Below are 22,862 nucleotides of genomic sequence, written 5' to 3' on the forward strand. Positions count from 1 at the left end.
ATTAAAATTATATTATATTATATTATTATATTATATTAAAAGCTATAACATGAATGTCCAAATCACCCACTATAATGAAATTACAATGATAAACAACCAGACACTCATGCCTAAGGATGTTTCAGCGCAAATAAATAATAATTAATCTCATTCAAAAAGCTTTCCCAAGCTTTCTAGGTTGTTGTTAGATCATCCCACTAATGAAGCCTTGGCATTACAGTAGTTACTGATCCTTCCATCTATCCCCTGAACCATTTGGGCTGTTACTACTTGTGTCAAATACTTAATAATAATGCGAATTGTGAGATGTTTAGGTCACATGTCTCCAGGTGTGATTGACTGTAAAACCACCTGCGGAGACAATTCAAGGCTGCACTGTAGGTGTTAGACAGATGTAACCTGAGGCTGCATCCTCTGTTTAAAGTTGGTTTTTCAAGTATAATGTATGTAGCTAGCCTGTCTGAACAGCACAGTTTTACATTAAGCACATTTAAGGTAAACTAAACAAGGTCAAATGTAATCTGTCATAGATAAACTAAAAATTAGGCTTCAACTGATGCAAAAAATCTTTTATTTGAATTAATTTGCCAACTCCTTAACATGTGCATAATTTTCCTTGATTACAATTTTTATGTTTTATTTATTTAAAAAAGAAATACATGACCATACACAAGCATCGATGTAAAAAAGGTTTAACCATACATTTGACAATAAAAAAACTTAGCTGAAATAGTGCTACACTTCATCATGATTGTGGTTTATTCTGTGGTCATTTGCAGGTTTCATCTCTAGATCATCAGAACAGATGTCATTCACTCTTAAGACAACCACTGTCCTGTTGAGTGTCATCACTTCCATCTGCAGAGACAATAATATTGGTCAGAGGAGATAAATGAGTTACTGTCAGCGATGTGCTTAATGATTTCCTTCTGTCAGTCTTTCAGTCCAATCTGAAACCCATCACAGTGAACGTCCCGTGGCTTCAAAGAGCTGGTTTAACCCCAAAACTTTGCTTTGATAAAAATTGTATGTAGTAGAAAACACCAATGTTAATTTGGACAAAGCTCAGCCATTTACTGACCTCAGAGTCTCCAGTTTGTAGTTTGGACTCTCCACAAGGTTCAGTAGTTGCTTAACATCTGGATCCTTCAGGTTGTTCTCCCTCAGGTCCAGTTCTGTCAGATGGGAGGGGTTGAACTTCAGAGCTGAGACCAGAGAAGCACAGCTGATATCCGACAAACTGCACCAGCACAACCTTAAATACAAATTGTAGCTTGCAGTTAGAGCAGCTTTCTGCTGTTGTAAAATGGGAGGTTTTACTCTCTTTCTTCCCTGTGCACCACCGGGTCCGTTTCTCTCCAATTCTGAGACCCAACCAGTAAAACCAGCAAAGTATTTACCTTGTGAAATAATGAGAAATGGTTAAGTATAAAATAAAGATTTAATGCCAAAATGATCAGTGTCCACAGTATACAACTGAACAGATACAGAGTGACATTCACCTTCGGCACTGGGCCCCTCTCAGCCCATCTTAGGGATGAACCAAGCAAAGAATGGAGCATGAGTCCTGCTATTATTTATGCCTGTTCTTAACCCTCCTAAAGGGTGTCATCCAGTTTTTTGTCTTCTCTAGCACACATTTAATATCAACTTTTATAGACTGCTTCACCTCTGCAAGATTTAATATGTTAGACCACACAGTGTGGATTGTCTACGGAGCACACATTTAGCCTTCTGAGGCCATGCCAATCACATTTGCTCACATTTATATACTTTACATATATGCCTTTAATCCTCTGGCTTGATTTTCAGCCTAATCACATATTAGCAGAAACTTTCATCTGCACAAAAACTCTTTAAAGACATGATATAAAATCAATATATAAATACATTGGCAGAAGATTAAATTTTTTTAAACTTTTGTTTAATGCAGATAGCATAAAAAATTCCCCCAAAACAATGAAGCAAACAGACAAATTTCTTATATGGATAACTGCTCCCATCATTGAACAGACCTCAACATTTCTATCCTGCTGTTTTGATTTTCAAGAACTCCACAAAGCTCCTTCACTCCAGAATCCTGCAGGTTGTTATAACTCAGGTCGAGTTCTCTTAGATGGGAGGGGTTGGACTTCAGAGTTGCAACCAGAAAAACACAACCAGCCTGTGACAAACTGCAGTCCTTCAGTCTAAACAAAAATCAAGAAAATGTAACATGATACCAACAGCATGGTAATTATAGCAGTTAAACTATGGAAAATGTATTTTTTATTAGCATAATCCTGTTCCACTAACAATGTGGAAAGGTTACCTCCTAAAAATGACTTTTGTGAGACTCATTATTTAAAATATATTTGTTTCTAAGTCATTAAACGCACAAAAGTAGCTCAGAAAAGAAAGTTTCCCAAACAAGGTGTTGTCATCACATTTTCACTTCCGTTTTAGGTTTTTCTGTCCTTATTCTCTTTCTGTAATACTACTTTGTGTAATATTTTTATTGCAAAGCTTGGTGAGGTTCAGTATGAAGCTACACAATAAAATATACTTTGTATAGCAAGCTTTGCCAAGGACTTCTGCATTCTGTTTATGATCTGATTCAAATGCAGATCATTATAATATTTTGAGTTTTAATATTTAAATCTCTTACATAAAAAAGAGAAATAGAGGTAAAAACATTTCTTTACTTTACATGTAAATTACAGTTTAAATAATCAAAATATGAATTAGTAATCAAACATTGAGCAGATAAAGTCTTGATCTTGAGCATGTAAAACATAATTAGCATATGCAGGAAAGAGCATCCCGTGGACCAGAGTTTGGAAAATACTGGTCTAATGTTTCAACTTTATTTCTGCATTTTAGGATCAATAAATCTTACCTCAGAGTTTCCAGTTTGCAAATTGGACTCTGAAGAAACCCACACAGGTTCTTCAATCCAGAGTCCTGCAGTTGGCAGTTGTCACTTAGATCTAACTCTTTCAGGCAGGAGGATTTAGAGTTCAGAGCTGAGCCCAGATAAGAACAACTGATCCCTGATAAACTGCAGCACTCAAGTCTAAAAAGAGGATACAGTGAATCTGTCAGTATGTCAGTCGTGTTTCACAACAGTTTTTTTTACATACCCTTTATTAATCTGAATAAAACTAAATAATGTTCTATCACAGAAACCCAGATAAGCTTGTAAGAAAACATGTTTATCAATTTAAAATAAGACTCCTTTTCATTATACTTACTGGTTACACCTAATATTAATAAAGAACAGAATACAAGATTAAAACAAGATAGAATTTTATTAATAGCCCATCCTACAGCACCATTTAACAATTCCTGTTAGTTTACATCAGCCATATGTCTTCTGTAAGCACAAACTTGAAACCCGATTTGTATGCATCTAAAGTTGTTTTAATGTTATTTTAATGTCACATTAACAGCCAACTTAAAATAAAACAAATTACTTTTGTACGTCAATTTTTGTCACCAAAATGCAAACCTTACCTTAAAATGCTAGTTAGCATTAGCCTAGAATAGTTGAACTGTTTACTGCAAAGAACATCAGAAGTTGAGAAAATTATCCTATGTGTGTGGATATTCAAACTCTAGAGAATCAGGTCCATGTTTTATCTATTCAGGAACTACAGCAGGTTAACAGGAAGGTTTAACAAAGAAAGGTGGACACATAGAAAACAAGCAGCAAACAAAAAATATTTACAGATCAGATAAAAATCAGTTTGGTCAGTCTGTCAGTCATTTTTCTCAAATGAGATCGATTTATGAAGTACTGCCTATGATTCTGGTCCTACACACGTCAGTTGGTTCCAGCCACCACCAGCCTTGGATGACCCATCCTGACTCGTACTTTGACCTGCAGTGTTGCTATTTGTAAATTGTGCTGATTTTTAAGGTGTTCTACAGGGTATTCCAAGAGTTTTACTTGAAAAATATGTCTCAAATATGACCCCATTGGTTTAACATTTTACAAAATTTGTGTTTCTGAACCCAGATACAAAAAGGTGTGAAAATGTTTTTTGTATATAAAGTTATGTATTTTTCCATGCTGTCATAATCTTCTGATGCACTTTACTTTTTAAGCATGTAATATGCATTCACTTGCAAAAGGCAACAGACTGAATGTTGTAAATGATGTTTATGAAAAAATGTTGTTAATAATCCTTGATAATTAATGCACCTCATGGTGGAATGTACTTTCACAAAAGCCTAGTTGATAGAATGATTTATGGTTGCTTGCTATGAAATGTTTTATTGTTATATTTCAAATGAAGCCATTGTGTTTTTGTAAAAGTTACACAATAAATATTAAGGTTCTTAGACTTGGTTTTTCCAGAAGGTAAAAACACACTTTTGTGTAGTCAATAAAATTGGATGTTCAATAGATTGGTAACAAGAAGAACTGTTTAGAGCAGCTTATTCAACTACACAACTGAAATTTACTGTTAAAAGATTTACCTTACTGATGGTCTGCTGTACATTAAAATTATTTTTACTGTAACTTAAAATACAGGAGCCACTGAATATTATTTGCCAGTTGCTCCTTAATGCTAAACAACACAAGCAAACTCACCTCAGACTCTCTAGTCTACAGTTAGGACTTGCGAGTCCAGCACAGAGATGCTTCACTCCAGAATCCTTCAGGTCATAATTCTTACTCAGATCCAGCTGAACCAGAAGGGAGGGGTTGGATTTCAGAGTTGCAGCCACAACTTCACAGTGAGTCTCTGAGAGTCGACAGTCAGCAAATCTGATATGAACAGATAAAAAGTGATCCAGCAGAACAAGGCAGAAGATCCGAATTAGAAAAAGAAGAATAAATATCCGGACAAAAAAATGTCATTATCCAATAAACATAATTTCTCACTTGATTCTATTGTTTAACGCCAAAACATTTTTATGTTTCTTAGACATGAAAAATAACCTTTTCGCATGTCAAAGTAACTTTTTGGTCCAAAGTCATATAAAATATTTTTTGAACTTACAAAGCCGTTTACAGTTTCTCACAGCTGGTATTAGTCTCAGGTAACCACCTGCTGTTGTCTTGTACTGGCATAGATCAAATGTATCCTGAACCTCATCTGAGATCTGCAGCATGTAGGCTAAAGCCGAGCAGTGAATCTCTGACAGTTTCTTCTCTGATTTGCTCTCTGACTTCAGGAACACTTGGACCTCCTGATAAACTGAAAGATCCTTCATTTCCATCAGACAGTGGAAAATGTTGATGCTTCTATCTGGAGAAACTCTATCATTATTCATGTATTTCAGATTGTTGATAATTCTCTGGATGGTTTCTGGACTGTTCTCCATCTGACCCAGCAGGCCTCCTAAGAGTCTCTGGTTGGACTCCACAGAGAGGCCATGAAGGAAGCGGACAAACAGGTCCAGATGGCCATTTATACTGGTGAGGGATTTCTCCATCACTAATTTTATGAGGTCATCTAAAGATGAGTAAATGTAATCTTCTCCCAGGAAGTTCTCCATCACCTCTATGTTCCTGTTGGTGAAACAGTGGAACATGTTGACTGCAGCCAGAAATTCCTGGATGCTCAGATGAACAAAGCAGTAGACTGGTTTCTGGAAGATCAAATTCTCTCTTTTGAAGATCTCTGTACAAACTCCTGAGTACACCGAGGCCTCTGTGACATCTAGACCACACTGCTCCAGGTCTTCTTGGTAGAACATGATGTTTCCTTTCTCCAGATGTTCAAATGCCAGCCTCCCCAGCTTCAGAAGAACTTTCCTGTCAGCTTTCATCAGCTCCTGTGGACTCCTCTCATGTCCTTCATGGTACTTGTTCTTCTTCCTCTTTGTCCGAACCAGCAGGAAGTGTGAGTACATGTCAGTCATGGTCTTGGGCAGTTCTCCTTTCTGCTCTGTGGTCAACATGTTCTCCAGAACTGTAGCAGTGATCCAGCAGAAGACTGGGATTCCACACATGATGTGGAGGCTCCTGGAGGTCTTGATGTGGGAGATGATTCTGCTGGACAGCTCTTCATCACTGAACCTCCTCCTGAAGTACTCCTCCTTCTGGGCGTCAGTGAAGCCTCGTACTTCTGTTAGCCTGGCAACACATGAAGGAGGGATCTGATTGGCCGCTGCAGGTCTGGAAGTTATCCAGACGAGAGCCGAGGGCAGCAGGTTCCCCTTGATGAGGTTTGTCAGCAGAACGTTGACTGATGACTTCTGGGTGACATCAGAAACAAGCAGACTGTTGTTGAAGTCCAGAGAAAGTCTGGTTTCATCCAGACCATCAAAGATGAAGAGAAGTTTATAGACAGACAGCTTCTCTGCTGGGAGCTTCTGGAGTGTTGGATGGAAAACATGGAGCAGCGTGAGAAGACTGTGCTGCTCCTCTCTGATCAAGTTCAGCTCCCTGAATGAAAGCAGAACCACCACACTGACATCTTGGTTCTCCAAGCCCTCTGCCCAGTCCAGAGTGAACTTCTGCACTGAGAAGGTTTTTCCAACACCAGCGACGCCGATGGTCAGAACCACTCTGATGGGTCCATGCTGGTCAGGTAAGGGTTTAAAGATGTCGTGGCACCTGATTGGAGAGTCATGGAGGTTCTGGTACTTGGAAGCTGTCTCCAGCTGCTTCACCTCATGTTGGATATTAACCTCTTCACTCTGTCCCTCTGTGATGTAGAGATCAGTGTAGATCCTGTTGAGGAGGGTTCTACTTCCTGTTTCATCAATTCCTTCAGTCACACATTCACATCTCCTCCTCAGACTGATCTTATGTTCCTCTAGAACCTCCTGCAGACCAACATCTGCCAAAAAAACAGAACAAATCAGATGATGTGCCCCAGCCATGGATAAAAACATGGATGCTGATAGGAAGCTTTGCACATTTAAATAAAGTATTTAACCTGCACTATGTCCCAGAGGCTTGCTAGCCATTTGAGTGCCCGAAGTGCAAACGCTTTGTGCCCCACCCTCCCCGGAAATAAACAATAATACAGTATTTGTCAGTGCGCTATTTCCAAAATAACTTCTCAATATCAAGGCCTGTCAATCAATTAGAATATTTAATTGCAATTTATTTAAGTAGTCTCTGTTACACATGTACGCATCTACATACACCCATTCATACACACATTCATCTTGTTGATGAATGTGATTCTAAAATTGATTTTATTAAAAATAAAATCTTGGACATATTCCTGAAGATGATTACTTTATCCTCAGCAAGCGAGACAACATTGGAAGGAATTGCAGAACCTGATCTGTGTTTGGACTGTTCTGATCCTGTGGAGCTTCCTGAGTTATCAGAAATATTAGCTTCATCTAAACCTTCAACTTGTATGTTAGACCCAATCCCAACCAAATTATTTAAGGAAGTGTTCCCTCTGATTACCAACCCCATTTTAGATATGATTAATCTAATCTTATCCTATCCTAGATATTTGTTCTGAGTTAAATTTAAGACGAACTTTCTTTAATGGGTGGTTTTAAACACAGATGGGCCATAACGTGCTGCCAGCGCTCCTTCGCACATTAATATGTATATTAATGGTAGTTAATTGTACATGTTTAACTTTAAATAAGTGGTGAACAAGCTAGAAGCTTTCCTTCGTTAGCTAAAACCGCTAACGGCTAATGCTAGTGCTAGGTCCAATGTTTACATTCGACTCGTCCATCTTATGAGAATCCAAAGACATTCTTCTCCGCCATTTTAGTAGTCTATTATTCCATGTGATCACTAGTTAAAATATTAAGATCAGTTATCCAAAAGAGTATTGATTTGTAATCCAACAAATAATCTTTTCTCAATGAATTATTTTACTAAAATAGCGATAGCAAATCAAACAGCATTTAAAATTATTATACAAAAGGTTGATTTCTAATCCAGCAATCATTATTTATAATGTCATATTATTAAAATTATGTTTACTCTTCTGATTTTGCACACACACCAATTATTGTTCTTAATTAGTTCTACAACTAATTAGACCTCATTTTCAAATCAAGATAAACTATGGTTCTTAAACATAATTCCACATTGAACTGTGATAGCACTGCATCATTTTTATTAGTTCCCACGTTCCTTTGTTGTTTATAGTTAATTAGTTTTCTTTATTCCTTCATTTTGCTTGGTAGTTTTAGTTGAATTGTTCTAGCCCAGTAAAGAGTTTGGTCATTGAAACATGTTTAACTTGGACCTTGTCTTAAACAAGGCAGCCTCAAGAGATACCAGAACAACTCGCTGGACTCTTTCAATACAAATGACTTTTAAAGAGGCTTTAGTTTTAGCCAATCTGGGATAGCTGAGGTTCTCAACCAACCACTGTATGAAGCCAGCCACTCTTACATTAAATAACCCTTAAATAATGTTTAATCAACCTGTTTAGCTTTTGATCTTTAACCTTAGTTTAGAGTATGTGTAGATGCATGGTTTTGTTGCCCTGTTCTCATTGTATCTTGACTTTAACCTGTTGAGTGCTAGAATAGATTTCAGTCCCTCACAAACCTGAACGGGATCAAGCATGTAGATGAAGAAGCGACAGAACAGCAGAATGGTTCTTCAACTGCTGGGAAAAACTATTCCATCTCTGAATGTTTGAGGCAGAACTTTGTTCTAGTTAAGGTTTCAGATGTTTTCTTCGTTCTCAAAGGAAACATTGAAGCTTATCCAAACAAATGAGAAACACATTTATTAACATTAATTTATTAATAACAGGGAATTTGATCCTATTACAAACCCTAAAATCAGAAAATTATATATTGCTCAACATGATCTTATCAAAAAGAATATTTATTATATATTATTTAAAACAAATGTCAGTTTAATTACTGATTCATTGTGAAAAATCATGTCTGGATTAAAACAGAAACGTCTTACCATATACACAGCTGCCCTGATTGGTTGTCTGCTGTCCAGCTCTGCTTCTGGATGTTTTTCCACACTGGGGGCAGGAAAGGTGTCGTGATGAAGCAAACCCTTCCCAGTATGAGCTGATGCACTGTCTGCAGAACCAGTGACCACAGCTGGAAGAGACTGGATCCTTCAGGGCATCCTGACACAAAGCACAGGAGGACACCTGGTCATCCACATAGACACAGCTCCTCTTTCTCCCTCTGTGAAGATAGTTCTTAATTACTAATAATTTACTGATTTTTAGGTGAAATATCAGGATGTGATGATGCTGACTCTGATGGTCACAGCTGAAATTCATGTCAAAATGTATTTCCATCAGGTCAGTTTAAAGAAGAAGCAATGTTTTACTTAGTTTCAGATTATCCAGGTCCATGGTTAAATACCAGAGGTGCTTCTTTAGACCAGACACTCTTCAAAGACACACAGCTGGATACTGAAGGTTCTGACGTTTGTCTGTGGTGGTGTCCTCTGAAACCCAAATGTAATACAAGAATATAAGGCTGCTCGCACTTGATCACGTATATCATCTGTAAAAATGCAGACACAACATTACGTTTTATTTCCAGGCTGCCATTGGTTAGTTTGTCTTTACTCCATTTCGTGTACCTACATCAGCATATCATCAGTTTTTGGAACAGTAAAGGAAATTGTCATCCCTGAAACCTGTGCTTTTCTGAAGTGTAACCCTGGCATTCCTCCATCAGAGAAGAAGACAGGGATTGATGGCTCTACTCAACATCTCACTGCTAACTGGGTTTCATTCATGTTAAAATGATATGTCAAAAATATGTTTAGAAGTGGAAACTATCGGTTCTGTTTTAAATCATCCAAAATACAGAACAAATCCCATCCATTGATTCCTTTAGGATCAATAATAATCAGATTTCTAATTCATTAAAGTGTAAATCCAGTCAGTTTAAGTCTGAAGGACCAGCATAAATCTTATTATTTTTCCTTTAAATTGGCTCTTTAAAATTGTCAAGCCATCAGAACCCATTGGTCCAATCCAGCTCTGTGTTAGCCGGCCAGACATCGCTCACAAGTCCTTCAGTTTACTGGAACAGAGACAGAAATATTAGAACAAACAGGGAGCATTAGTTTACACTTTTCAGGAGAATCTATCTATTTTTATCATCATCAGCAGCAGCTGATTTGTTTTCTTTTAAACAGTTATTGTTTCCCTTTTTAAATATATGAAAGATGCAACATGCTAAACATTTGAGCTGTTTACCTTCTGCAGGTATAACACAGATTGGGCACTAATACCTAAAGCATATTTTAATAAACCCCATTTTAAAACCAAAGTGATATTAACTGAAGAGTCTTCATGGTGATGTTTAAAATTATGTTTAGGTTGTCTTGTTCCTTAGATGACCTCCTCACCTGTGCTGTTTTTGTTTACTTCAACTCACTTTCTGGATTAACTGATAGATGCTTTCACTTTAGTTACTATACTTCACTTGAATACATTTTTTATTCTAGTTTCCATCTCTGAGTAGTTTGACTAAAATCAGTCCTGTTGGTTCAGTAAATTCCTTCTTTAAATACTGTATATTAACCATCGGTCTGATCCACGAGATGTTAGAGGATAACTAGTGAGTTTAGTCAATGTTGCTTGGGTTGACCAGAAGTTAATAAAGCTCATAAAATGTTTTATAATCTGCCTATACAGACTGAACCTCGGTGGTTCTACATTAGGTTAAAGCCCTTGGATTGGACATTTTAAGTTGCTGTAAAACTAAGAGGTTCCTAAGGTTTTGTGAGTTTCCATAGTTAACCAGCAGGGGGCAGATTTTGTTCAGACATTCCAACAAGTCACAACTAATTCATTCTGGTTGGATTTGAGCTAAATAACAGTGCTGTAAACCAGTGTCCATTACTGTGAAGTCTTTGAGAAGTTTCAACAGTTTTCATACGTTTTGTCTGAAGCTCCAGGTTCTTTACAGAAAGCAACAGGTTGGTCTTTAGACTGGTCACTCCTCATAGACAGACAGCTGGGTCCTGGAGACTCTGCTTCGTGCTCTTTCTTCACACAAACCTCCATCTTCTGGACTTGACTCAGTCAGAGAGAGAAACCAGTACCAGCCAGTTGGTCTCTGAGCTGCCCTGTAAAGCAGAAAGTTTATTCCCATCATGTTTGTGGAGGATTAGAGAAACACGATTGCAACAGGTAACATGGACCTGATGAGGTGAGAAAATACCAGGAAATGGATGTTCACGTGATTCTGCTTAATTTAGTTTCAGTTTATTTCAGTTTATTTATTTATATAGCGCCAATTCACAAGAGATGTTGTCTCAAGGCACTTCACAAAAGTCAGGTACATACATTCCAATTATTCTAACCGTTGAACAGTTCAGTCAGAGTTAGTTATTTATTCATTTATATGTGAGGAGGATAATTTTAAATTCTATTCTGGATTTAACAGGGAGCCAATGAAGGGAAGCTAAAATAGGAGAAATATGATCTCTCTTTTTAATTTTCATCAGAACTCTTGCTGCAGCATTTTGAATCAGCTGAAGGCTTTTAACTGCATTTTGTGGACATCCTGATAGTAAAGAATTACAATAGTCCAGCCTTGAAGTAACAAATGCATGGACTAGTTTTTCAGCGTCACTCCTGGACAGGATATTTCTAATTTTGGCAATGTTCTGGAGATGAAAGAAGGAAATCCTAGAAACCTGTTTAATATGGGATTTAAATGACATGTCCTGGTCAAAAATAACACCAAGGTTTTTTACTTTATTATCGGAGGTCAATTTAATGCCATCCAGGTTAAGTGATTGACTAAGCAGTTTCTTTTTTAAAGACTCCGGTCCAAAGACGACAACTTCTGTCTTGTCTGAATTTAGAAGCAGAACATTTAACGTCATCCAAGTTTTTATATCTTCAAGACATGCTTGTAGTCTATCTAACTGGTTGGGTTCATCAGGATTTATGGATAAGTAAAGCTGAGTATCATCAGCGTAACAGTGAAAATTTATCCTATGCTGCCTGATAATTTGACCTATTGGAAGCATATATATAGTAAAGAGAATTGGCCCAAGTACTGAACCCTGTGGTACTCCACAATTAACCCTGGAGTTTAAAGATGATTTATCATTTACCTGAACAAACTGGAATCTGTCAGACAGATAAGATTTAAACCAGCCTAGCGCTGTTCCCCTGATCCCTACAGCATATTCCAGCCTTTCTAAGAGAATATTATGATCGACTGGATCAAATGCAGCACTGAGATCTAACAGAACCAGAACAGACACAAGTCCATTATCTGAAGCCATAAGAATATAATTAGTGACTTTCAGCAGAGCTGTTTCAGTGCTATGATGAGCTCTGAAACCTGACTGAAACTCTTCAAACAGGTCATTACTGTATAAATGTTCACACATTTGATTAGCAACTATTTTCTCAAGAATTTTAGATAAGAATGGAAGATTGGATATAGGTCTGTAATTTATTAAATCATATCGATCAAGCGAAGGTTTCTTAAGTAAAGGTTTAATTACAGCTAACTTAAAAGCCTGTGGTTCTGATCCATTTACTAAAGATAGATTAATCATATCTAAAATGGGGCTGGTAATCAGAGGGAACACTTCCTTAAATAATTTGGTTGGGATTGGGTCTAACATACAAGTTGAAGGTTTAGATGAAGCTAATATTTCTGATAACTCAGGAAGCTCCACAGGATCAAAACAGTCCAAACACAGATCAGATTCTGCAGTTATTTCCAATGTTGTCTCACTTGCTGAGGATGAAGTAATCATCTTCAGGAGTATGTCAAAGATTTTATTTTTAATAGAATCAATTTTATTTAAGAAGAATCCCATAAAGTCATGACTGCTAAGAGTTAAGGGAATGGATGGCTCAACAGAGCTATGACTCTGTGTAAGTTTAGCAACTGTACTAAAGAGAAACCTTGGATTATTCTTGTTCTCTTCTATTAATGATGAGAAATAAGCTGTTCTAGCTTGGTGAAGTGTCTTTTTATACAACAGTAGGCTATTTTTCCAGATTAAGTAGGAATCCTCTAGGTGTGTAGAGCGCCATTTTCTCTCCAATTTTCTAACATTGTGCTTTAAAGTACGCAGCTCTGAATTAAACCAAGGAGGTAGCCTCCTATTAATAATTACCTTCTTTTTCAAGGGGGCTGCATTGTCTAATGCATCACGCAATGATGAAGTAACACTATGAACAAGAGAATCAATTTGTGAAGGAGAAGAAACAAAATTATTGCCCTCCATTGTGCTTTTCAGTGATAATGAGGAAATTAAAAGTGGAACAGATTCTTTAAAGGTTGTTACAGCATTGTCTGATAATGATCTACTATAATGAAATTTTCTTTCAGGTGTGGAGTACTCGGTTAAATTAAACTCAAAGGTTATTAAGAAATGGTCAGACAGGACAGGGTTATGAGAAAATATTATGTCTTTACACTCAATGCCATATGTCAGCACAAGGTTCAGAGAATCAAGACAAAGGTGGGTAGGTTTGTTAATGTTTTGAGCAATAGGGTAATGGGTGGGTAGCAGTACAGAAGCTGCAGAGAGGAGTGTTAAACTACAACCCTGCTTCCTGGTTTGAACCCTGGGTTGTCAGAGTTTTGGAGAACTAATAAATTTGACCAGATTCCTAGAAAGAAGAGCTGCTCCATCCAAAGTGGGATGGATGCCGTCTCTTCGGATCAGACCAGGTTTTCCCCAAAATGTTCGCCAGTTATCAATGTAACCCACATCATTTTCTGGACACCACCTAGACAGCCAGCGGTTGAATGACAGCATGCGGCTAAACATGTCGTCACTGGTCAGATCAAGGAGGGGACCAGAGAAAATGACGGAGTGTGACATTGTTTTGGCAAACTTACACACCGAAGCAACACTAACTTTGGTGACCTCCGATTGACGTAACTAGGTGTCATTACCGCCAGCGTGAATAACAATCTTACTGTATTTATGCTGATCCTTAGCCAGCAGTTTCAGGTAGGATTTGATGTCGCCCGTTCTGGCCCCTGGCAGACATTTGACTATGGTCGCTGGTGTCTCTAGTGCCACGTTTCTGACTATGGAGCTGCCAATTACCAGAGTTGGCTTCTCAGCGGGTGTGTCGCTGAGCGGGAAAAATCTGTTAGAAACGCAGATGGGTTGGTGGTGACCTGTGGGCTGGGATCTAGAACTATGCTTTCTACGTACCGTCACCCAGCCGGCCTGAAGCTCCGGCTGCGCGGGCTCTGCTGGAGGACTGCTACGGGGAGCTACCCTCGGTGGCTCCGCACTGGCTAAGGGGCCTCGGCTATCTGCTGGTTTTTCAACAGCGCGGAGCCGGGCCTCCAATTACGACACCCTCGCCTCCAAAGCTACAAAAATGCTACATTTATTACACGTCCCATTATCACTGAAGGAGGCAGAGGAGTAACTGAACATCTGACACAGAGAGCAGGAGAGAGGAGGAGACTCAGAGAGAGAAACAGCAGAACGGGTAGCCATGGTGGAGCTAAAGCTAAGCTAGCAACCTCTTAGCACTACTAGAGAAACCGTGTAAAACACGGAGTCCCCAAACGTTAAATACACCAACAGAAAGTAAGTGTTTTAACGTGCTTATGTATTAGAACAAGTAAGAGATATCACAGTAGAGAGAAATCAGATCAAACGAGAGAGCTTCACACACCAAACAATTCACCAACAGTGAGAACAGGAAGTGACGAAGACCCCTTACCACGCCTTCAATGTCAAAATTCTAGGTTTTTGTGACTTTTGTGACATTCAGCTCTGTTGGTACAGACAGTAATACATTCAGCCGACAGCTAATACTCTGAGCTCAAAGTAAACAACTCTGAACCAACAGCTTCGTGATAACATCAGATAGCTGCAGGGTGCGATGTTGTATCTAAACCAGAGGGAAACAGCCTCAACATCAGGGCCTCAGCAGTTTCTTCACGTCCAACACGTACCGGCCTCAATGAGAATAATAAAATAATAAGCATCGTCCCGCAGCCCTCTGTCACAGATAGTTTCTTAAATGATCCTTCAAAGAAAACCTAAAAAGCTCCATCATTTCCTATTTCACAAATATAGTGACAGAATTATATTGAATAAACCTGGTTACTGCATATTATAAAACACTCATCCATTTAGAATCACCAGCAGACAATACTAAAAATCCTCTGTTAAACTTCTTAAGCTTGGGACCAAAGTGTTTATAATGTAGATGTGAACAGAACCAGTTTCTGCTTGGCACACTAAAAGCAGGAAGTTGTGTGGTTCAGTTATACAAATCAGCATCAAACCCAAGTGTCAGAGAACCAGCCTGAGTTCTGCTTCTGGTTCCTCCACAGCTCACAGAGAAAACCCACTCAACCCCACTTAGAGAGCAAAATGAGAATGTGGAGTTAATGCTCACCCCTGGTCAGCTTTTATATCCTTCCTTCTGATCCGACGACACAAGATGGAGTCAGAACTATTCGACAAATGAGCTCCTCCTTTTCCTTACTTTAAAAAATCATGTGACTTATTGGAGGAAAGTTTGGGGTTTCTCTCTTCTGTTTTTAAACCTGGCATTTGGGTTTTTAGGTTAGAAATATTTCATGTTTGTTATTTTATCTCTAACTTCTGGTCAGTGTGCAGCTCAGTAACTAGAACCACTGGCTGAGTAATGCTTCTCCTTCCTTTTCAATAAGAGTCATACATTTATCGCTCCAATATAACAATATCATACTGATGTGTAAACAGTCCATCAGGCAGGCAATGTGAGTAAGTAAATCCTAAAATATATGCATAGATACATACATGTGTAAGTCTGACATCAGCTGCACTGTGAAGTAAAGGTGTATGATGTTCTGGAGGTAGTTTGTGACCATATCCAGCAGGAGGCAGCGGTGAGCCACAGTTCTGGTGTTTCCATGTTCAGACACAACATGCATGATCTGACAGAGATGACATATATGACACAAAGAGAGGAATCGCTTCTGTCTCACTGATTAGTGATGGGACAGAAGAGAACTTACTGAGAGCAAAAATAAAGCAAGAAAGGATTGAGTGAATCAGCAGTCTGTGACATGAGGCAAAAATATGAATTACAGAAATTAACAATAAAATATAACTAGAATTACAAAAGAAAGTGAATCTCCAAAGTGAATAAAGTTGTTTTCTGAAGAACCAGGATCTGAACATTAGTTCAAAGCTGTCAGATGGTCTCAGAGCAGAGAAAGATGTAAACACTGAGGTCTGAGGAGGCTTTTAAGATGCAGCAACAAGTGAGAAAATAAGCATACGAAATGTGCCCATATGTTAGGAGATCAGGGCACCACTGGAACCAGGTCTCCTTGTCTCTGGTAAGTTTGTTCATCTTCTTCTGAGGGTCTAAGGATTCTTTCAAACCAAATCAAAGATAGATGTTCCTACAGCGAGGTAAATAAACCTTGAAATTATTTGATCAGTAGGAACTTCCACCATGACTTTAAGAAAGAAGAGATGTTCCTTTTAAACGGAATCAAATGTGGGTCAGCAGCTTCATATGAATCTCCGCCTGTGCTCTCATCTGAAGCTGGACAATGTGGAAGAACGGGGAACAGAATAATGCTCTTCAGAACCAGTTTCTGTCCTCTGAACAGTGACTGTGAATGAATGTAAAGACTGTAGATTCCTTGAACTGAGATTATTAACTTTCCTAATGTTGTATTCTATGACTTCATTTATTATGATTGAATCTTATTTAACAGCTGAGGGGAATAAAAAACGCCGAAAAGCTAAATACCTTCAGAAACTATTTTGAGGGAAAGAAAAACCATCTGGTTCCTTGTTTTCTTCTGACAAAAACCTTAATACGTAATCAGGAGGTAACGCCCAGCATTAACTGCTAATAGAGTACCTAGATGAGAGTTTTGACCTCCGATGTACAAATTACTAAAGGAAACATCAAAGATCTAACATCATCTTCTGTCCAATTAGAGCAGCACAGATGAAACTGTACCTACCATGGATTGTTTCCTTAGCTTTATTTTTGTTATGTCTTGTGGATTAGAAGGACCCAGTCACATGCAGGAGTAAGGCAGAATCATTTCCAAGTTAATAAAGGAAAGGCCCTTAGGAACCAGAGGAGCATCCATCTGAAGAGAGGCCTGGATAGATCCATTGGTTTCTGCAGAATGAGCAGAACTGGGAGCAGATAAATGATCTAAACATGAAAGAACACTGAGATCATATCAATTTAAAATACTAAAAATGATCAGAAAAACACCACAACCAGATGAAGTGAGAGATGTTGGGCTGTTTGTCTGTTTATCACTTAGAATGTGTCTGTGGGACCTTTATGTGGGACAGATGGGCCCCATAAGGGACTGAGCACATGTTCCATCCTGGTCCGATGCTCAGCTGGGTGTGCTGTTTTCTCTTCATTCACCAAACCAAACTTGCTTGGTATCTCAGTAATGATCCAGAAGGTACCACCATCGGGCCATCTGTTGGTTGAGGTTCTCTTGTTGGATCAACCCGAGTTTCTTCTTCGTGTTCTTTCAGTCCGACTGGATGTGATCATAGCTCCTGTTAGGAATAAAAGCTGCTCCCATATAGAGTCAGTAACTAGAGATAAAATACCATCATTTTTACATGAAATAAAAACCAAACAGACATTTTGAGACGAGTCAAAGCAAAGAATAAAACCAACAGCTATTGATGTTTATTTAGCCGGTTTGGTTCTCTGCCTTCAGTTGGTTCTGCATCTGATGACGGCTCCTCTGCTTTCACTTCAAACAGTTAAAAACCTGTAAAATCACAGCACAATCTATTAAATGTTTAAAAATCACTGAAGATGCTCTAAAGTCACAGAAATGTTTTAGTAATGAGCGATCTGCAGCTTCAGTCTGATTAATAACCTTCGATGGTCAAACAATCATCAGCAAATGTCTGAAAGTCTTAATGAAAAGCAGATTTTTCCCACTGCGTCTCTCAGTGGAAGAAGCGTAAAACAAGGAAGCTTGTTTGGCAGTTTGGGGAGTAATTACTGTCAGGTTCTTTAAATGTCAGCGAACAGAGGAGGCTTGTGGACTTGGTCCGGCTGGTACCATCAGTGTGTGGCCTGTGGACTGGAGCCGTCCCTCAAATGAAACTTGAGGCAGGTGGATGGAAAACAGACGGTTTACTGTGAGCTCATCTGCTTCCTTCCTTTTTACTGCTCCTCACATCACTCAGCTTCCCTGCTGTTCTTCATCAGCATCTGGTTTCTCCTTCGCTTAGCTCTTTTGGACCCACTTCTTTGTTTGATTCTTCTCTAAGTTAAAGTTACACCATCTCCTCTTCACAAAGTAATCATTTAATGTCAAAAGACAAAGTCACAGGGAAACCAAACATCTTCTGACAGTTTGGCGCCTTCCTGCTGCCGTTTCATTCCTGTCAGCAAACTGTCTCATCCCAGCATAGTTCATCATAAAGGAAAGATACAAAACTTTCAGTTTAGTTTAGTTCAGTTCAGTTCAGTTCAGTTCAGTTCAGTTCAGTTCAGCTCAGTTCAGTTCAGTTCAGTTCAGCTCAGTTCAGTTCAGCTCAGCTCAGATCAGTTTAGTTTAGTTTAGTTTAGTTTAGTTTAGTTTAGTTTAGTTTAGTTTAGTTTAGTTTAGTTTAGTTCAGTTCAGTTCAGTTCAGTTCAGTTTAGTTTAGTTTAGTTTAATTTAGTTTAGTTCAGTTTAGTTTAATTTAGTTTAATTTAGTTCAGTTCAGTTCAGTTCAGTTCAGTTTAGTTTAGTTTAGTTTAGTTTAGTTTAGTTTAGTTTAGTTCAGTTCAGTTCAGTTCAGTTTAGTTTAGTTTAGTTTAATTTAGTTTAGTTCAGTTTAGTTTAATTTAGTTTAATTTAGTTCAGTTCAGTTCAGTTCAGTTCAGTTTAGTTTAGTTTAGTTTAGTTTAGTTTAGTTCAGTTCAGTTCAGTTCAGTTCAGTTCAGTTCAGCTCAGTTCAGTTCAGCTCAGTTCAGTTCAGTTCAGCTCAGCTCAGATCAGTTTAGTTTAGTTTAGTTTAGTTTAGTTTAGTTTAGTTTAGTTTAGTTAGTTTAATTTAGTTTAATTTAGTTCAGTTCAGTTCAGTTCAGTTCAGTTTAGTTTAGTTTAGTTTAATTTAGTTTAGTTCAGTTTAGTTTAATTTAGTTTAATTTAGTTCAGTTCAGTTCAGTTCAGTTCAGTTTAGTTCAGTTCAGTTCAGCTCAGTTCAGTTCAGTTCAGTTCAGCTCAGTTCAGTTCAGTTCAGCTCAGCTCAGATCAGTTTAGTTTAGTTTAGTTTAGTTTAGTTTAGTTTAGTTTAGTTTAGTTTAGTTTAGTTTAGTTTAGTTCAGTTCAGTTCAGTTCAGTTCAGTTTAGTTTAGTTTAGTTTAATTTAGTTTAGTTCAGTTTAGTTTAATTTAGTTTAATTTAGTTCAGTTCAGTTCAGTTCAGTTCAGTTTAGTTCAGTTCAGTTCAGTTCAGCTCAGTTCAGTTCAGTTCAGTTCAGTTTAGTTTAGTTTAGTTTAGTTTAGTTTAGTTTAGTTTAGTTTAGTTTAGTTTAGTTTAGTTTAGTTCAGTTCAGTTCAGTTCAGTTCAGTTTAGTTTAGTTTAGTTTAATTTAGTTTAGTTCAGTTTAGTTTAATTTAGTTTAATTTAGTTCAGTTCAGTTCAGTTCAGTTCAGTTTAGTTTAGTTTAGTTTAGTTTAGTTTAGTTTAGTTTAGTTCAGTTCAGTTCAGTTCAGTTTAGTTTAGTTTAGTTTAATTTAGTTTAGTTCAGTTTAGTTTAATTTAGTTTAATTTAGTTCAGTTCAGTTCAGTTCAGTTCAGTTCAGTTCAGCTCAGTTCAGTTCAGTTCAGTTCAGCTCAGTTCAGTTCAGTTCAGCTCAGCTCAGATCAGTTTAGTTTAGTTTAGTTTAGTTTAGTTTAGTTTAGTTTAGTTTAGTTTAGTTTAGTTTAGTTTAGTTCAGTTCAGTTCAGTTCAGTTCAGTTTAGTTTAGTTTAGTTTAATTTAGTTTAGTTCAGTTTAGTTTAATTTAGTTTAATTTAGTTCAGTTCAGTTCAGTTCAGTTCAGTTTAGTTTAGTTTAGTTTAGTTTAGTTTAGTTTAGTTTAGTTCAGTTCAGTTCAGTTCAGTTTAGTTTAGTTTAGTTTAATTTAGTTTAGTTCAGTTTAGTTTAATTTAGTTTAATTTAGTTCAGTTCAGTTCAGTTCAGTTCAGTTTAGTTTAGTTTAGTTTAGTTTAGTTTAGTTCAGTTCAGTTCAGTTCAGTTCAGTTCAGTTCAGCTCAGTTCAGTTCAGCTCAGTTCAGTTCAGTTCAGCTCAGCTCAGATCAGTTTAGTTTAGTTTAGTTTAGTTTAGTTTAGTTTAGTTTAGTTTAGTTTAGTTTAGTTTAGTTTAGTTTAGTTTAGTTTAGTTTAGTTCAGTTCAGTTCAGTTCAGTTCAGTTTAGTTTAGTTTAGTTTAATTTAGTTTAGTTCAGTTTAGTTTAATTTAGTTTAATTTAGTTGAGTTCAGTTCAGTTCAGTTCAGTTTAGTTTAGTTTAGTTTAGTTTAGTTTAGTTTAGTTTAGTTCAGTTCAGTTCAGTTCAGTTTAGTTTAGTTTAGTTTAATTTAGTTTAGTTCAGTTTAGTTTAATTTAGTTTAATTTAGTTCAGTTCAGTTCAGTTCAGTTTAGTTTAGTTTAGTTTAGTTTAGTTTAGTTTAGTTCAGTTCAGTTCAGTTCAGTTCAGTTCAGTTCAGTTCAGCTCAGTTCAGTTCAGTTCAGTTCAGCTCAGTTCAGTTCAGTTCAGCTCAGCTCAGATCAGTTTAGTTTAGTTTAGTTTAGTTTAGTTTAGTTTAGTTTAGTTTAGTTTAGTTTAGTTTAGTTTAGTTCAGTTCAGTTCAGTTCAGTTCAGTTTAGTTTAGTTTAGTTTAATTTAGTTTAGTTCAGTTTAGTTTAATTTAGTTTAATTTAGTTCAGTTCAGTTCAGTTCAGTTCAGTTTAGTTTAGTTTAGTTTAGTTTAGTTTAGTTTAGTTTAGTTCAGTTCAGTTCAGTTCAGTTTAGTTTAGTTTAGTTTAATTTAGTTTAGTTCAGTTTAGTTTAATTTAGTTTAATTTAGTTCAGTTCAGTTCAGTTCAGTTCAGTTTAGTTTAGTTTAGTTTAGTTTAGTTTAGTTCAGTTCAGTTCAGTTCAGTTCAGTTCAGTTCAGCTCAGTTCAGTTCAGTTCAGCTCAGTTCAGTTCAGTTCAGCTCAGCTCAGATCAGTTTAGTTTAGTTTAGTTTAGTTTAGTTTAGTTTAGTTTAGTTTAGTTTAGTTTAGTTTAGTTCAGTTCAGTTCAGTTCAGTTCAGTTTAGTTTAGTTTAGTTTAATTTAGTTTAGTTCAGTTTAGTTTAATTTAGTTTAATTTAGTTCAGTTCAGTTCAGTTCAGTTCAGTTCAGTTTAGTTTAGTTTAGTTTAGTTTAGTTTAGTTTAGTTTAGTTTAGTTTAGTTTAGTTCAGTTCAGTTCAGTTTAGTTTAGTTTAGTTTAATTTAGTTTAGTTCAGTTTAGTTTAATTTAGTTTAATTTAGTTCAGTTCAGTTCAGTTCAGTTTAGTTTAGTTTAGTTTAATTTAGTTTAATTTAGTTCAGTTCAGTTCAGTTCAGTTCAGTTTAGTTTAGTTTAGTTTAGTTTAGTTTAGTTTAGTTTAGTTTAGTTTAGTTTAGTTTAGTTTAGTTTAGTTTAGTTCAGTTCAGTTCAGTTTAGTTTAGTTTAGTTTAATTTAGTTTAGTTCAGTTTAGTTTAATTTAGTTTAATTTAGTTCAGTTCAGTTCAGTTCAGTTTAGTTTAGTTTAGTTTAGTTTAGTTTAGTTCAGTTCAATTCAGTTCAGTTTAGTTTAGTTTAGTTTAGTTTAGTTTAGTTTAATTTAGTTTAATTTAGTTGAGTTCAGTTCAGTACAGTTTAGTTTAGTTTAATTTAGTTTAATTTAGTTCAGCTCAGCTCAGTTCAGTTCAGTTCAGTTTAGTTTAGTTTAGTTTAGTTTAGTTTAGTTCAGTTCAGTTTAGTTTAATTTAGTTCAGTTCAGTTCAGTTCAGTTCAGTTTAGTTTAGTTTAGTTTAGTTTAGTTTAGTTTAGTTTAGTTTAGTTTAGTTCAGTTTAGTTTAATTTAGTTCAGTTCAGTTCAGTTCAGTTTAGTTTAGTTTAATTTAGTTTAATATAATTCAGCTCAGCTCAGTTCAGTTCAGTTCAGTTTAGTTTAGTTTAGTTTAATTTAGTTTAATTTAATTCAGTTCAGTTCAGTTTAGTTTAGTTTAGTTTAGTTTAGTTCAGTTCAGTTCAGTTTAGTTTAGTTTAGTTTAGTTTAGTTTAGTTCAGTTTAGTTTAATTTAGTTTAATTTAGTTTAATTCAGTTCAGTTCAGTTCAGTTTAGTTTAGTTTAGTTTAGTTCAGTTTAGTTTAATTTAGTTTAATTTAGTTCAGTTCAGTTCAGTTTAGTTTAGTTTAGTTTAGTTTAGTTTAGTTTAGTTCAGTTTAGTTTAATTTAGTTCAGTTCAGTTCAGTTCAGTTCAGTTTAGTTTAGTTTAGTTTAGTTTAATTTAGTTTAATTTAGTTCAGTTCAGTTCAGTTCAGTTCAGTTTAGTTTAGTTTAATTTAGTTTAATTTAGTTCAGCTCAGCTCAGTTCAGTTCAGTTCAGTTTAGTTTAGTTTAGTTTAGTTTAGTTTAATTTAGTTTAGTTCAGTTTAGTTTAATTTAGTTTAATTTAGTTCAGTTCAGTTCAGTTCAGTTCAGTTTAGTTTAGTTTAGTTTAGTTTAGTTTAGTTTAGTTTAGTTTAGTTTAGTTCAGTTCAGTTCAGTTCAGTTTAGTTTAGTTTAGTTTAGTTTAGTTTAGTTTAGTTTAGTTTAGTTTAGTTCAGTTTAGTTTAGTTTAATTTAGTTTAATTTAGTTCAGCTCAGCTCAGTTCAGTTCAGTTCAGTTTAGTTTAGTTTAGTTTAGTTTAGTTCAGTTTAGTTTAATTTAGTTTAATTTAGTTCAGTTCAGTTCAGTTCAGTTTAGGTTAGTTTA

The 22,862-nt window shown here is 36.3% G+C and overlaps 1 protein-coding gene across 1 annotated transcript; it reads right to left on the reverse strand.

The window, feature by feature from the left end:
- Positions 1-554: 554 nt before the first annotated feature.
- LOC124857901 (NLR family CARD domain-containing protein 3-like) lies at positions 555-15,344 on the reverse strand. The gene is given in 10 exon segments (XM_047349461.1): positions 555-858; positions 1,082-1,255; positions 2,016-2,189; positions 2,879-3,055; positions 4,580-4,756; positions 4,988-6,779; positions 8,852-9,087; positions 9,236-9,493; positions 10,804-10,993; positions 15,279-15,344. Coding segments are annotated over 9 exon segments (3,126 nt in total). The 5' UTR covers positions 10,932-10,993; positions 15,279-15,344; the 3' UTR covers positions 555-848.
- Between the last annotated feature and the right edge of the window lie 7,518 nt (positions 15,345-22,862).

Source organism: Girardinichthys multiradiatus, chromosome 21 (assembly GCF_021462225.1).
Source record: "Girardinichthys multiradiatus isolate DD_20200921_A chromosome 21, DD_fGirMul_XY1, whole genome shotgun sequence".
NCBI classification, from domain to species: Eukaryota; Metazoa; Chordata; class Actinopteri; order Cyprinodontiformes; family Goodeidae; genus Girardinichthys; species Girardinichthys multiradiatus.